This window comes from Dipodomys spectabilis, unplaced genomic scaffold (genome assembly GCF_019054845.1).
Source record: "Dipodomys spectabilis isolate Male_0828 unplaced genomic scaffold, ASM1905484v1 ptg000175l, whole genome shotgun sequence".
In the NCBI taxonomy this organism is placed as follows: Eukaryota; Metazoa; Chordata; class Mammalia; order Rodentia; family Heteromyidae; genus Dipodomys; species Dipodomys spectabilis.
Window position 1 is genome coordinate 20,358,809 of NW_024870852.1, and position 15,783 is coordinate 20,374,591.

General features: G+C 53.3%; 2 protein-coding genes across 4 annotated transcripts; one reads left to right on the top strand and one right to left on the bottom strand.

Moving 5' to 3' along the window:
- Positions 1 to 1,124: 1,124 nt before the first annotated feature.
- LOC122120199 (putative uncharacterized protein FLJ40606) lies at positions 1,125 to 1,666 on the bottom strand. The gene has a single exon (XM_042694328.1). The coding sequence runs from the start codon at positions 1,524 to 1,526 to the stop codon at positions 1,125 to 1,127; it is 402 nt and encodes a 133-aa protein (XP_042550262.1). The 5' UTR covers positions 1,527 to 1,666.
- Positions 1,302 to 15,501, top strand: Pcif1 (phosphorylated CTD interacting factor 1). Of its 3 annotated transcripts, none has more exons than XM_042694325.1 (17): positions 1,302 to 1,392; positions 5,260 to 5,432; positions 6,916 to 7,058; positions 7,153 to 7,277; positions 8,310 to 8,447; positions 8,624 to 8,754; positions 8,867 to 9,021; positions 9,805 to 9,952; positions 10,036 to 10,119; positions 10,333 to 10,432; positions 12,526 to 12,688; positions 13,344 to 13,516; positions 13,612 to 13,698; positions 13,783 to 13,967; positions 14,528 to 14,621; positions 14,725 to 14,900; positions 15,003 to 15,501. In XM_042694325.1, the coding sequence occupies exons 3-17, from the start codon at positions 6,935 to 6,937 to the stop codon at positions 15,226 to 15,228; spliced, it is 2,109 nt and encodes a 702-aa protein (XP_042550259.1). In that variant the 5' UTR covers positions 1,302 to 1,392; positions 5,260 to 5,432; positions 6,916 to 6,934; the 3' UTR covers positions 15,229 to 15,501. The 3 variants fall into 3 exon arrangements, with proteins under 3 accessions (XP_042550259.1, XP_042550260.1, XP_042550261.1); XM_042694326.1 differs by having other exon boundaries at positions 5,260 to 5,377; XM_042694327.1 differs by having other exon boundaries at positions 15,055 to 15,192.
- Positions 15,502 to 15,783: the final 282 nt, after the last annotated feature.

Consider the following 15,783-nt stretch of genomic DNA (forward strand, 5'->3'; position numbering starts at 1 on the left):
GAGGATTCCCAAACCTGAGATGATCACAGCTAACATTATTTTCAAAATGCAGGGACTGTGCAGAGAACATTACCTGTATCACCTTCGTTGCCTCATGCCAAACCTTTAGGAGGTGGATTTTACTTTAAGGAAGCTATGTTTATGAGAGGTTAACTGCTTGAAGATGACACATCTGGGGTGTGTGAATCTGAAACCGGACTGACCATACCCGTAATACCTCGGATTGTCTTAAATCTCTCCCAACTACACCCCCAAGCTCAGGCAGTCTAAGTCTGGGACCTGCGAGGACGACCAGCTGCAGTGCCAAGCTAACAGCAGGTGGCAAACTTGTCCTCTTCCAGCTACCCCTACCATTGGCTCTTTAGGCCAGTAGTGGGAGGTGCTACTAGTCTGTATCACTGGCCCGCACCTAGAGCACTCGGGCAGGGGGCGGGGCAAGAGGCACCTAGCAACCGCCGACTCCTCGCTAGGCTAAACTTTGCAGCTGCTTCGCGGTCTCCGCACGGCTTCCCACCGTTGTTTTTGCCAGGCTAGGGATCCGATAGACGGTCTTGCTCAGGTTAGACAAGCGATCAGTGGAGTTACGTCTCCAGCCTTTCGGTGAGGCTTGCGAACTTTTAACTAATGGCGTGAGAGGTTAGCATGGGAAAGCCAACTCCAGGGCACTGTTAAAATTTCCCAACCAAGCCCAAAGCCATCTCTATTACCTGCACACGCTCCCAGCCCCCGGGCAGCCGATGGCTTCTACTCGAGCACTTGAGGAAGCGCTCGGTCGGCATGTCCCTGGATGTGGGGGCGAGGCTGCCAAACATCCTGGCGCCCTGACGGGACAGAGGCCCAGAGAGGGCGAGGGCCCGTCCGGAAGCTGCAGAGCGTTCGGGGGCTAGGACCCAGGTGCCCACTGCGTCCAGAGCTCACGTCACCGGGACTCCGCCCCGGGCTGGCGACGGAGCCCGAGTCCCCACACTCCCAGCCAGCCCTGTAAGGCCCTGGGGACGCCGACCAGGTCCCCCGGCCCCTGCGGGTGCGTCCGCGGGGGAAACCGAGGCGGGAGTGTGCTTGTGAACTCACGGCTCCCCCAGTCCCCACCCCAGTCCCCACATGCCGTTTCCCTCTCCTCAGAGCTACGGAGGACCGCGGAGAAGGGCCAGAGGAAGGGGAGGGGGCCGAAACCCAGCCAGGCCCGGGCCGCCAGCCGACTCTGCCACACTCAAGATGGCGGCGCGGCCGCGGCCAGGTCCCTCAGAGGCGGTACCGGCGCATGCGCAGCGCGGAGTCCCGGCCCGGGACACAAGATGGCGGCAGCGGCGCTGGGGAGGGCGAGGCGGAGGCGGCAAAACAGGCGGTCGAGCAGAACGTGTAGCCGCGTCCCCTCGAGTCCGCTTCGGGCAGGTAAGAGCCCCAGGATGCCACGGTCTCGCCGCGAGCCGCGCCACGGTCCGGGGATCCGAAGCCGAGTGATGGAGGCCCCTCCGGCGCTTTCCGCTCGGGGCTGCCGCTTGCTGGGTCTCTTTTGCCGCCGCCATCTTAGGCCCGCGGGTGGGCAGCCGGGCCGCTGGCTCGGCTGAGGGATGCGGGCCTGGAGAGCGCGGGCGGAGCGGCCTCCAGGGTCCCTCCGCTGCCGCCGCCGCCACCGCCTTTGTGTCGGGCTCCGACTCTGAGTCGCCTCAGCCCGGGGGCGGGAGCGCGCGGCGGGGCGGGGGGCGGAGCCCGGGAGATGGGCCGTCGCGCGCGCGCCAAACAGCCCGCCCCCGCCGGGGCCGGGGGTGGGGCGGAGGGACGCGCGCCGGGGGACGCCCTGGCGTCCGGGCGCGCTCGCTCCCGGGCGGGCTCGCTCGCTCGCTCGCTCCCGCCCCCGCGCCTGCGCACGTGCCCGTAAGTCCCGTGACTCCGCCCCGCTGGCCCGGAGCGTTCTGATTGGCACGCCGGTGAGATGCTCCCGCCCCGTCTTAACTCCAATCCCGGAATCGGGGCTCTTTTCCTTCTGGTAGGTTCCTCCAGTTGCGCAGCTGCAGTTATTTGGCCTTAGGTCTGGCTGAGCTGCGTCGACGGCGGTAGGCGTGGGGGGGTCGGGACGCCGCAGGCTAAATAAAAGCTTTGTCTTGAGAAGAGCCGCTGTCCTGTGTTGAGCGTGTGGAGTGTGCGGGGTTCTGTGCTCCCGGGGGGCGTGGCGGGCCGGTCCGGAGCGGAGTGCGGCCGGCACCGCCGGCATCTCGGCCGCGCACCTGTTCCCCCGCGGTCGGAGAGCGATTTGACGAATCCACCTTTTTTTAACGTGCGGTGAGGTTTGAGCCCAGCATCTCACGCATGCCCGGCGCTCGCTGTGCCCCGAGCCGGGCCGCCCTCAGCTCCTAACGACTGCGAGTCGGTGTCACCTTTAAATGGAGGTGCCTTGGGAAGTCTGCAGTTTTGTTTTTTTTTCTTCTCGTGGCTCCTCTCCCTGTTTCTGACTTTCAAGATGCGAAGGGTTCAGGAACCTCATACTCTTATTTTTAGTTTCATGTTTTGCTGGTCCTGGGACTTGAACTCGGGGCCTGGACGCCGGCCCTGAGCCTCTTTGTGCCCAAGGCTAGCGCTCTGCCACTTGAGCCTCGGTGACACAGCTCTTTCTGATAAGTTTATTGGAGACAGGAGTCTCACAGACTTTTCCTCCCCCCCCGGGGGGGGGGGTGTTGGTTTCAAGCCCCAATCTCAGCCTCAGCAGCTTGGATTACAGGTGTCAGCCCCAGCGCCTGGCTATTTTGTTTTTAGTGCCTGCTATACCAGGGCCTCAACCCAGCCTTGTGCTTTCTCTTGGCTTTCTTTGAAACTTTGAAACTTTTTTTTTCTTGGTGGGGGCGGGGGAGTGCTGGTCCTGGGGCTTGAACTCAGAGTCTGGCCACTGTCCCCCAGCTTTTTTTTTTTTGTCAGTCGTGGGGCTTGAACTCTGGGCTTGGGCACAGTTCCTGGGCTCTTCAGCTCAAGGCGAGCACTCTACCTTGAGCCACAGCACCGCTTCCTCCCCCAGCTTTTTTTGCTCAAGGCTGGTGCTCCCTTTCTGGCTGATAAAACTCTCGTTGGTTTTCCTGCCAGAGCTGGCTTTGAACCAGCATCCTCAGATCTCAACTTCCTAAGTAGTATTACAGGCACCAGCTACTGGCACCTGACCTGTCTTTTTATTTTTATTTTTTTGTGCGAGTCCTGGGGCTTGAATTCAGGGCTTGGGCTAGCACTCTACCATTTGAGCCACAGCACCACTTCTGGCTTTTTCTTTTGTGATTAGAGATAAGTTTCATGGATGTTTCTGCCCAGGCTGGCTTCAAACCAGGACCCTCAGATCTCAGCTTCCGGAGTAGCTAGGATTACAGGTGTGAGCCACCAGTACCTGGCTTTTTTTTTTTTTTTTTGGTCCAGTCCTGGGGCCTGAACTCTGGGCTTGGGCGCTGTCCCTCAGCTCTTCAGCTCAAGGCTAGCTCTCTACCACTTGAGCCACAGCACCACTTCTGGCTTTTTTTTTCTGCTTTATGTGGTGCTAAGGAATCTAACCCAGGGCCTCATGCATGCAAGGCAAGCGCTCTACGACTGAACCACCTTCCCAGCCCCTTTTTGTTTTTTTAAACAAGTCCCCAGATGATTCTGATACAGATTGAGTTTGAAAATGCATTTTGCCCTCACACTAAGCTGTGCTCATCTGTTCTGGTCTACAAAGTGCCTCTATCTGGTGCAGTATTTACAGACCATTTTTTTGGAGAAACATTGTTAAATAAAGATAAATTGGATGTGTTCCGTAACATGTCTTTATTTTTTTTTTTACTCAAGACATTATTCAAACTGTCTTTCACAGAGGATCCCAATTTGAAGCTAGCTTGGGCAGGAAAATCTGTGAGATTCTAATCTCCAATGAACCACCAAAAAAGTGAGCTGTGACTCCAGTGGTTAGAGTGCCTTGAATGCAGAAGCTAAAGGACAGAGACCAGGCCCTGAGTTCAAGCACCACTACTGGTCAAAAAAAAGCTGGGGCTGGGAAGGTGGCTCAGTGCTAGAGTTCTTGCCTTGCATGCATGAGGCCCTGGGTTCGAATCCTTAGCACCACATAAGCAGAAAAGGCCAGAAGTGGTGCTGTGGCTCAAGTGGTAGAGTGCTAGCCTTGAGCTGAAAAGCTGAGGACAGTGCCCAGGCCCAGAGTTCAGGCCCCATGACCAACCAAAAAAAAAAAGTGTGCCTTCCATTTGTGTAGATGGCTTGGGATGGTGCCCAGATCTATAATGCCTATGCTTATTCACATTTTTCTGGGGCTTGGATTTAAGGACTGGGTGCTGCCCTGAGCTTTTTTTGCTCAAGGCTAGTGCTCTACCACTTAAACCAGAGCTCCAATTTTGGCTTTTTTTTTTTTTTTCCAGTTAATTGTAAATAAGAATCTCATGGACTTTTTTTGCCTGGGCTGGCTTTGAACCCTGATCCTCAGATCTCAGCCTCTTGAATAGCTAGGGTTTTGGGTGTGAGCCACCGGTGCCCCACTATCACTTTCATTGGCCTAAGAGCACTTTGGTTGGCAGAGCTGATTCCACAGTTTGTGGAGGCTACTATTCAAAATGGAAACATAGACCTTTTGTTTAAAATTATTTAAAGCCAGTTGCTATAGCATGCCCTGTAGTCGTGGGGAGGATTGTTTGAGGTCAGTAGTAGGACACTAGCTTGGGCAATACAGCAAAACCCCCATCTTAAAAAATAAAAAAAAAGAAAGGCACTGGTGGCTCACCTGTAAACCTAGCTACTCAGGAGGCTGAGATCTGAGGATCATTGAAGGTCTTTCAAATGCTTATCTCCAATTAACCACCAAAAAGCTGGAAATGGAGCTGTGGCTCATGTGGCAGAGCGCTAGCCTTGAGCAAAAAAGCTCAGGGCTATCTCCCAGGCCCTGAGGTGAAGCCCCAGGATTGGCCCACAAACACATTCACACAGATTCTGTCCTGGGTGTGTAATTTGTGGTAGAAGGCTTGTCTTTCAGGCTCTAGGCCTTGCCTTTGATCTACAGCACAGAAGAAAAATTTCAGATTGATGACAGTAGAGCCTAGTTCTCCTGATTAAACCAGTTTCAGGGCCCTCCTGAACATGGGCCCTTTCTGATCATGGGGTCCAATGTTCTGAACTGCAAACCTGTTGGTTAGGAGGCTCTAAATCTTCCCCTCCCCCAGAGTATCATGCCCTAGGGGTTGCTGTTGTTCCTGCCTGGCAGCATTTGTGGGTCAGTGACTCTCTTTTTTTCTATTTGTTCTCCAGCTGCTGATGCCAGGAGTCCCCAGGGCTCCTGTCCACTTCACTGCTGACCCGCCCACCCACCTGTGCTGAGCCTTCCTTCAGGCCTCCCCACTACTTCTGTGGGATCCTGTGACGTGGGGTCAGCCCGGCTGGAGAAGAAAACCCTCTCATGCTAGCATTGCAGACCCCAGAGGGTGAGAAAGGGGGGTACTCGTTCAGCTGGAAACCCATGGGCTCAAGCCCCCAAGCAACAATTCCAAGCCTTTTTGTTACCAAGGCCTTCTTGTGTTGTATCCATGTCCTGTTGCTCTGTGTTTGTATCTGCCATATTGTACCCTAAGTAGAACCATTTACTTTTTTCCTTTCCAAATTAACAAGAGTCTATGACCGAATGTACAATAAAATCAATGTCCCCATGATTCTTATGTCAACAACCAATCAAGGCTCCTGATTAGCGTGGCCACAATGAGTTGGTAAAAATTCAGCATGTTAAAGATAATGTTTCAATCTGCCTTTGTGGTTTTATTTTGGGTAGGGTTAATTTTTTGTGTGTGTGGGTGTTGTGACATATTGAAAACAACTTTAGTCACCCTTAGATCTCACTGGGCCTCCTGGGGTTTTAATTGCCCCAGGCTGGGAACTACTTCTGCCCCTGAGGCTTTCTGGCTTGATATACTTTGGATGGGAAGGGGGTGGGGGAGGGTAATTCAAAGCTGAGGAAGCTGGCCTCCTTGCTGATAGTAAGTTAAAGCCAGTGTTTACCTGGGAATTCTGAAGGACTGAATTAGTCCTTTGATGCTCAAGTTCGGTTTTTTTTTTTTTTTATTGTCAGCTGTGGGGCTTGAACTCAGGGTCTGGGTGCTGTCCCTGAGCCTCTTTGTGCTAATAGCTAGTGCTCTACCCCTTGAGTCACAGCACCATTTCTGGTTTTGGGTGGTTAATTGGAGATAAAAGAGTCTCACGGGGACTTTCTGCCTGGGCTGGCTTCAAACCGTGATCCTCAGATCTCAGCCTCTTGAGTAGCTAGGATTACAGGTGTGGGCCACCGGCTTCCAGCTCACACAAGTTCCTTTAGAAACAGATTGCTTGCTGTCCTTGAGTGTAGAACGAGGTGACTAGCTAGATTAAGTCCCTTTCCCAGCCTCCCTTGCATCACTGAGATTTTACTGATTGGTAGCTGTAAAATACTGTGCCGACCTCCACTTCCCAAGAGGAAGATTCCTCACTACTGGTCTTTCTTGTAGATTCTCAAGAGCAGACCTGGTTCTGTCTTGTTTGCTACTGTAGGTGCTTTTTAAACGTTTTCAGGATTAATAGAGCTCCCATTGGTCCAGGTAGCAAGTTGAGAGTGCATTGAACCAATCTCCTATTCCTAATGAAAACCCCAGCTGATAAAACAACAGTGCTGGTATTACTGGCATTGAGGAGAGGCACAGGCTAGAAGCACAGTCAAGGAAGGCTTAATGGAGGATGGAAGAGAACTGGAGAGAGTACTTTTAATCAGAGGGAGCAGCAGGAGAGCACTCATTTTACAGTTGAGGGAACTAAACTTAGAAGTCAGGGTGCCTTTGGTGGTGCTAGCAGGCTCCCACGGCAGGACTGGGTTGGATTTCTCCATGTCGGTGGGTGGTCACTGTCTGGAAGGAGGAGCTGACTCTTTGGTCCTCTGTGTGGCAGGTCCTGTGTGGGTGCTGAGATGGCCAATGAGAATCACGGTAGCCCCCGGGAGGAAGCTTCCCTGCTGAGTCACTCCCCGGGCACCTCCAATCAGAGCCAGCCCTGTTCTCCAAAGCCAGTGCGCCTGGTACAGGATCTCCCAGGTACTGGTGGGGAGTCAAGGGGGACAAGCCAGGGAGAAAGGTGGCTCCAAGAGCAGCCCCAACTCTGGCCTGGGTGGTTCCATGCCTGTTTCAGAGGAGCTGGTGCACGCAGGCTGGGAGAAGTGTTGGAGCCGGAGAGAGAATCGTCCCTACTACTTCAACCGATTCACCAACCAGTCCCTCTGGGAGATGCCAGTGCTGGGCCAGCATGATGTGATTGTGAGTGGCAGCCTGGGGTGGCAGTCTCAGAGCAGCCTCTCGCATGTGGGCCTTCCTCAAGTATACCCCTTCAGCTGAGTGCCTCGCCCTATGCTGACATCTATAGATACGATGTCCCACAAGACACAGTCACCTCATGGAACTTACATTCAAATGGGAGACAGACAGATGATTCTAACAGTGCAGCATAGAGAACCGGTGTTGGTCCTGTGCAAAGGAGAAAGGTGTGGAGATAGACACGCTGCCTTGCCTTGGGCATGTTCAAGCTCTGCTAGCAGGGACAGGATTATAGTGGTGGACTTGTAGGTGTTTGAGCACATTAGTGACTTTGCCTGGCCTGGGGAGGATCACACGGGCAGGAAATGATTCCAAGAATCAGCCTTTAAGGTGAGATTAGCTACGTGAGAGTGTTAAGAAGAGTGGTCTAGGAACTGGAATGTGTCTGTAAAGCGAAGTGCAGGCATGGACTGTCTGGGAGGAGCTTAGTCTTTGGGTTCTCTTGGCTAGAGTAGCTTTTACTCTAGGTAGGCAGGTGGCATCCTGTGTTGCAGGTGAAGACCAGAGGTTCAGAGGGGTAATGACAACCACGGCTTCACAGCTAACATCAAGCAGAGCAGGACTGCACCTGCTTACCACCTTATTATGTGACCAAAGGAGGTCTAACCTGAGCCTTTTTTTAAAATAAGCATTTCTTGAGTTTCGCTCTGGACTTTCATTATTTTCTGAAGGAAGATCAATTAGTGCACTGAGTATTGATCTTGTGCAAGTTATACTCACTGTCATAATCTTTTCATTGGTGAGATAATTAGCATGGCCGTTTGAAGATGAGGGAATGAAGAAGAGACTAGTAGCTCACAGGAGCCCACAAAGTAGCAAGTAGCAGGCAGCAGCAGAAGCGTGTTCTCCCCCTGCAGTCCAGCCCTCTGCTCTTCTGAGGAATAAGAGCAGAACATGAGGGCAGGAGAATTTCAAGATACTGGGGTTCCCAAGCTGCCAGCCTTGGCTGCAACTCTGCTATTCTTCCTCCCCTAGTCGGACCCTTTGGGGCTGAATGCAACCCCACTGCCCCAAGACTCAAGCTTGGTGGAAGCCCCCCTAGCTGAGAACAAGTCCAGAAAGCGGCAGCTCTCCGAAGAGCAGCCAAGTGGCAATGGTGTAAAGAAGCCTAAGGTGAGTGTGTGGGGTCTCAAGACCTAGCTGGTACACGGCCGCTTCCAGGCAGGCAGCCAGCAGGCTCGGGCTCGGGCTCGAAGGAGTGCTGAGCTACAGCTCACCAGGGCTCAGGGTTAGGTGCTAGAGCCTGCTTGCTGTCTTCTGATCTGCTGCTTCTGGTTCTTCTGCTCCAGATTGAAATCCCTGTGACACCCACAGGCCAGTCGGTGCCCAGTTCGCCCAGCATCCCAGGAACCCCAACTCTGAAGATTTGGGGTGCATCTTCTGAAGATAAACAGCAGGCAGCACTTCTCCGGCCCACTGAGTGAGTCTCTGTGGATTGTCTCGCAGGCACCATTGCTGATGGCCAGCCTGCCTGGGACTGTGGGGTGTGGTGGTAGGGGCAGGCCATCCTCAGCACTCCTGTCTGTCTCAAGGGTGTACTGGGACCTGGATATCCAGACCAATGCTGTCATCAAACACCGAGGGCCTTCAGAGATCCTGCCTCCACATCCTGAAGTGGAGCTGCTTCGCTCCCAGCTAATCTTGAAGCTTAGGCAGCACTACCGGGAGCTGTGCCAGCAGCGGGAAGGTAACCATCCCTAGCTGCAGGCCTCCCCTCCCCCATTCCCATCCACCTTTAGCAAGAGCTAGGGCTGTACCATGTGGGCTCAAGGATGAAGAAGGGATGAAGGGGAGTCTGGTGCTGCAGAGAAGGCATTGAGGGGAACAGACCTGTTGGAGACCTGCTCTATTGTCTGCTGCCTCTGTGATCCCAGGTCCTTCACTTAAATCTCTCTGTGCTATGGTTTCCTCATCTCTCAAACGAGGATAATACCTGTTCTTACATAAAGGGTGGCTGGAACCACTATTTGTTAGGTAATGTCAGTGCTTTTCACATATCTGTAAAAGAGAATTAAAACAAGAATACCTATGCTTCATAGGTACATAAGTTCTCAGTAAACTTCAGCTTTTAAGTTTTATAGAGGCTTGACTTTGCTGAAATATAAACTTTTCTCTCCCCTTCTTACCCTATTAGCACTCATTAACACTGTAAAACTTAAAATGATTCGAGCCAGGTGTGGTGACCCATACTTGTAATCTTGGCACTCAGGAGGCTGAGGCAGGAAGATTGTGTGTTTGAGACCAGTCCCGGGCTACATAGGGGGACCCTAGCCTAAGAAACAAGCAACTATCACAAAAACAAAAACTCTATTAGTGATGATCAGAATAAAGTCTAGGAAATGCCTTCTAGAGCTAATAGGAACTATCTCTTGTTGACTACTCAACATTATGCCTCCTGTGTGCCAGGCAGAAGCCTGTTAGAGCCCATTGGCTCTAGATCCAGATCCTCAGCAATGCTCCTATCCTGCAGGAATTGAGCCTCCCCGGGAATCTTTCAACCGCTGGATGCTGGAGCGCAAGGTGGTAGACAAAGGATCTGATCCCCTGTTGCCAAGCAACTGTGAACCAGTCGTGTCACCTTCCATGTTTCGTGAAATCATGAATGACATTCCCATCAGGTACAGCCCCTCAGCTGGGCCACTTGGCTTCTGTGCCCAGTCATGTGTAGATGGGCTCTAACTCTGCCAATGTTTGAACCCAGGTTATCTCGAATCAAGTTCCGGGAGGAAGCCAAGCGCCTGCTCTTCAAATATGCAGAGGCTGCCAGGCGGCTTATTGAGTCCAGGTTTGGTTCTCTGCCCCACATGAGGCAGGCCCGTGGTCAGAGGGGAACGTCTTAGGGACCTTTGCCTTGGCTCACCTATATAAGGCAGTCATTGCTCCCAAAAACAGAACAAGGGCCTGGGAGCCGTGCCTCAGTGTCAGGTGGGTTGTGGGGAGAGGGCGATAGAGCAGACACCTGGATGACTGAGCCCTTTCCTCTGCCCTTGGCGTGCAGGAGCGCATCCCCTGACAGCAGGAAGGTGGTCAAGTGGAATGTGGAAGACACCTTCAGCTGGCTTCGAAAGGACCATTCAGCCTCCAAGGAGGACTACATGGTGAGTGGGCCCTGGGGTAGGCCGGTTAAAAGGCTCGGTGGCCCGGCTCCAGTGGCTCATACCTGTAATCCAGCTACTCAGGAAGCTGAGACCTGATGATTGCAATTAAAATCCAGCCCAGAGAGGCAGGAAAAGTCTGTGAGATTCCATCTCCAACTAACCACCAAAAAGCCAGAAGCAGAGCTGTGGCTCAACTGATAGTGCTAGCTTTGAACAAAAAGCTAAGGGAAGCCAGATGCTAGTGGCTCATGCCTATAATCCTAGCTGTTCAGGAGGTTGAGATGTGAGGATCAAGGTTTGCAGCTAGCCCAGGCAAAAAAACTCCCCATGAGACTCTTATTCCAATTAGCCACTCAAAAACTGGAAGTGGAGCTGTGGCTCACAGTAGTATAGCATAGCACTAACTTTGAGCAAAAGAGCTCAGTGACAGTGCCCAGGCTCTGAATTCAAGCCCCAGAATTCACACACACACACGCACACGTGCACACACACACACAGGCTCTGGCTCTGAGTTCAAGCCCCAGAATTCACACACACACACACAGGCTCTGGCCCTGAGTTCAAGCCCCAGAATTCACACACACACACACACACACACACACACACACACACACACACACACACACACACAGGCTCTGAGTTCAAGCCCCAGAATTCACACACACACATACACACACACACACACACACACACACACACACACAGGCTCTGGCTCTGAGTTCAAGCCCCAGAATTCACACACACACACAGGCTCTGGCCCTGAGTTCAAGCCCCAGAATTCACACACACACACACACACACACAGGCTCTGGCTCTGAGTTCAAGCCCCAGAATTCACACACACACACATACACACAGGCGCTGGCTCTGAGTTCAAGCCCCAGAACACACACACACACACACACACACACACACACACACACACACACACACACTCTGGCTCTGAGTTCAAGCCCCAGAACACACACACACACACACACACACACACATGCTCTGGCTCTGAGTTCAAGCCCCAGAATTGGTGTGCATACACACACAGAGGCTCTGTGGCCTGAGTTCAACACACACACACACACACACACACACACACACACACACACACACACACACACACACACACAGGCTCTGTAGCTACCTCCTCCAGGAAGCCTTCCTTACCTCTGGGTATGTACAGATGGGCTTCAACAGCAAACCTTGACTTTCTCAGTCCCCAGACTCATGACTGGAGATGTTCATCCAGGCTCCTGGCTCTTTCCCAAAGAACATTTCCATTAACATCTAATGCAATTTTAAGCTTGGCCACATACAAAGAGCTCCCTTTTCAACATCTCCCCTGAGAAGATTTTTGGAAACAGACTGACAAACTGCCTTCTCTTCTATATTTGTCTGTATTACAGTTAAAGCCATCACCCTTTCTTAATGTGTCCAGAACATTTCTGTTTTTTGGGTTTTTTTTTGGGACCAGAACCCATCTCTTCTTAAAGTACATCCCCAGCATTAGCAAAGGGCTTTCTTTTCAGGGCTCTTTTCCACAAGACTACGAGGCTTTGCATTTCACAGTAGTAACTGTGTACTTGACACGTACAGTGCCAAAGGTAGGTGTGCTCACAAGCCAGGGTGACTCATCTTCACTCTTCAGTTTCACACATGTGACTCAGCAAAATCAGAACTGCCTACAGTGACTTACAAGTAGCTCAAAGCTCACTTTTTAAATCTGCACCAAACTCTGTTGGAATTGGCTCGCTCTGGTGGATTGCAAACGTAAGCCCGAACACTGCTGGCTTGTGTTTCTCCACTAGTTGGCATGGGCTGCAGTACTGTGTAATGCCAACAAACACTGCCGGCGTGTATCAGACACGCATGCCAGAGGCATGGTAAATCCTCAAGGGGACTGATCACTTGTCCCTCTCAGAATTCCCTCGGCAGTTGAGAAAGGTTCAGAGAAGTCAAGGGATCTGTCAAAGTGACAGCTAGTAAGTAGCAGGGCCAGTTTCAAAACCAGGACTGCTGGAATCTAACAGCCCTGCAGTTGCCTGCCAGCCCGGCTGAGACCCTTGGCCTCCACAAGTATCCTGATCTGGAGTCTTCTCCAGGACCGCCTGGAGCACCTGCGGAGGCAGTGTGGCCCCCACGTCTCAGCTGCAGCCAAGGACTCTGTGGAAGGAATCTGCAGCAAGATCTATCACATCTCCCTGGAATATGTCAAACGGATCCGAGAGAAGCACCTCGCCATCCTCAAGGAAAACAATATTCCAGGTAGGGTCAGTGACATCAACTCTGTGACCCAGGCTCTGCTGGAGGGAGCAATTGAGGCTGAGCCTCAAGGCCATGACCTGGTTTGGGAGTCCATTATCTCCCATGTTTGGGTCAAAACCTGATGTGTCCTCTGGCTAGCCAGTGTCAGCACTCCTCTGGAAGACAGAGGTGATGAGAAAGGAAGAGCCAGTTAGTGGATAAAGACATGTCAGGAAGTAGGGGCATCCAGCTTCCATCCATTCTCTGTGCAAGCCTTGCTTTCCCCAGACTGAGGTGCAATACCTGACCAGAGGACCGGGCATCCATAGCTATCTCAGGTAAACTGCTTGCCCTTCAAAGGTCTCCAAGAAGGAAACATAGTTCTCATACTTCTGCTCAGCAGTGAAATCCAAGGGCTTGAGCCTACTTGCTTTCTAGGCCCAAGACAAGGAAAATAGGGTCTGCTTCAGTGCCAAGCATGTTGACTAGTTCCTGCCAGTTATCTGGTACTTTTATTTTGAATGGCTTTTTGGTTCCTTCTTACTGAACTTGCCTGAGCCACCATTACTGACCTGTGGAATGAGGCTTTTCTGGCTCCATTTAGTGCACATGGCACACAGTAGGTGCCGAGGTCGTACTGGGCAGGCCGGCCCCTCACCGTTCTCCCTGTCCACAGAGGAGGTGGAGGCCTCCGAGATGGAGCCCCGCCTAGTGTACTGCTACCCTGTGCGGCTGGCCGTGTCCGCGCCCCCCATGCCCAGCGTGGAGATGCACATGGAGAACAATGTGGTCTGCATTCGGTATAAGGGAGAAATGGTCAAGGTCAGCCGCAACTACTTCAGCAAGCTGGTAAGAGCTTGGTATCTTTCTTGACCTACAGACCTCAGCAGGTGACCCTTGATGAGGGTGTGGGGCACCTGCTGAAGCCATTTTCTGTCCCACAGTGGCTCCTTTACCGCTACAGCTGTATCGATGATTCTGCCTCGGAGCGGTTCTTACCGCGGGTCTGGTGTCTTCTCCGGCGATACCAGGTACAGGCCTGGGGCAGCTGGGGAAGGGCTCCCCTTGGAGGGAGTAGGGAGACCGGGCCTGACTCTTGACTGGCTACGCTGCAGATGATGTTTGGAGTGGGCCTCTATGAGGGGACTGGCCTGCAGGGATCATTGCCTGTGCACGTCTTTGAGGCTCTCCACCGACTCTTCGGCGTCAGCTTTGAGTGCTTTGCCTCACCCCTCAACTGCTACTTCCGCCAGTACTGCTCTGCCTTCCCTGACACAGATGGCTACTTTGGTTCCCGAGGGTGAGAGCCCCTTCTGCCCATGCCCGGGAAGTGGTCCTCGGGGCATGGGTCCCACCTCAGCCAGCTGTTCCCCAAGACTTCAGGGCTTTGGAGGCAGGCAGTCTTGTGAAGCAGCATGTCAGGGCTACTCCCCTTCTGGGAGTCTCAGCTTTTTGGGCCCTAGTAATACCTAACCTGGTCTGCAGACTTCTCAGTGAGTCAGCTCAGGTTTGGAATAGGACCAGTCTGGTTCCAGACACTAAGAAATGGTAAGGCAGACTCAAAGCCAGTGGGGGTGGGAAGAGCCAGATGAAGAGGATAGCTTTTCATCAAGAAAGGGCCAGGCCTGGTGCTCAGCAGCCAGGGAAGCCCTGGGTGCGGCTTGTGTTGTGGTACCTTACAACTCCAACACCTCAGCTGCATAGGCAAAGACCCTGTACCCAAGCCTCTGTCCTCATCCATCCAATGGGCATGTTGGTCTCTGCCTGACCATAGCATCTCTTCAGTGTGGCTGCCTAGGGGTGGAGGGATTCCCCATTTTTGGCTGGATCCAGGTGGGACCTAATATCTTCTATCCCTAGCCCCTGTCTGGACTTCGCCCCACTGAGTGGTTCCTTTGAGGCCAACCCTCCATTCTGTGAGGAGCTCATGGATGCGATGGTCTCTCACTTTGAGGTGGGTCTGTGGCTACCAATGGGGAGGCAGGCGGAATTATCAGAGCCCTGGAGGGCAGCTCTTGATGTGTCCCCGCCCCCCAACCCCCTGTTCCTTTCCACAGAAACTGCTGGATAGCTCACCAGAGCCCCTGTCCTTCATCGTGTTCATCCCTGAGTGGCGGGAACCCCCCACACCAGTGCTCACCCGCATGGAGCAGAGCCGCTTCAAACGCCACCAGCTGGTCCTGCCTGCCTTTGAGCACGAATACCGCAGTGGCTCCCAGCACATCTGCAAGAAGTGGGTGCCCAAGAGGCAGGGGAGGGAAGGAGGGCTGGGCTGGCCAGGCCAGATGACCAGGCCAGGCCTAGCCCCACCCTGAGCAGCTGCCTTTGCCCACAGGGAGGAAATGCACTACAAGGCCGTCCACAACACAGCCGTGCTCTTCCTACAGAACGAACCTGGCTTTACCAAGTGGGGACCGACGCCTGAGCGGTTACAGGAGCTGACCACTGCCTACCGGCAGTCAGCCCGAAGCCATGGCTCCAGCTCTTCCTCATCTTCCGAGGCCAAGGACCGGGACTCAGGCCGAGAGCAGGGGCCTAGCCGAGAGCCTCACCCCACTTAACACACCCTGCGGGGAGGAGGAGCCCCATGGGTGCTGTATGAATGGCTGGGACTCCAGGGCCCTCCCCTGGGGTGGCAGCAGGACTTGGGCTGCCAGTGACATAGGAATATTATGGCTCTGCTAGGGCTCCCCCTCCCTGCCTCTGCCTCCTCTCCCCACCTCGGACTCTCTCCAAGTCTCTATTGTAAATAGGCCTATGTCTTCCCAGCCCCACACTGACCCTGTTGCTGCCTTGTTTCATTTGTAAAAGGAAATACAGAACCCCACCAACAATGTGTGAGGGTCATGAGAGCAGAGAGGGCTGCCTAGAGCTACCTCTGGGATCATTCTCCACATCCAGGCTTCCCCTTCACATGACCCTTGGGGCTCCATGTTCCATCCCAGAGCCCTGACACAGCCAGGTGCCTGGTAGCCTCTGCCTGTGCTTAGCGGCTAGAGGAGTCCAAGGCCTGCATCATCTTGCTCTAAACTCCCAAAGCTACCTGCTGGGATACTTCTGGAACATAAGGACCTGTGTTGTGTACCCAGGCCAAACAAGACTCAAAGGCAGCGGAG

What these genes read in the sequence shown, in the direction of transcription:
- Pcif1 (XM_042694325.1), top strand. Translation starts at nt 6,935, where the DNA reads ATGGCCAATGAGAATCACGGTAGCCCCCGGGAGGAAGCTTCCCTGCTG. An exon ending in GCACTTCTCCGGCCCACTGA is followed by an intron (nt 8,755 to 8,866) that starts GTGAGTCTCTGT and finishes GTCTGTCTCAAG; the next exon opens with GGTGTACTGGGACCTGGATA. An exon ending in ATGAATGACATTCCCATCAG is followed by an intron (nt 9,953 to 10,035) that starts GTACAGCCCCTC and finishes GTTTGAACCCAG; the next exon opens with GTTATCTCGAATCAAGTTCC.
- LOC122120199 (XM_042694328.1), bottom strand. Translation starts at nt 1,526, where the DNA reads ATGGCGGCGGCAAAAGAGACCCAGCAAGCGGCAGCCCCGAGCGGAAAG.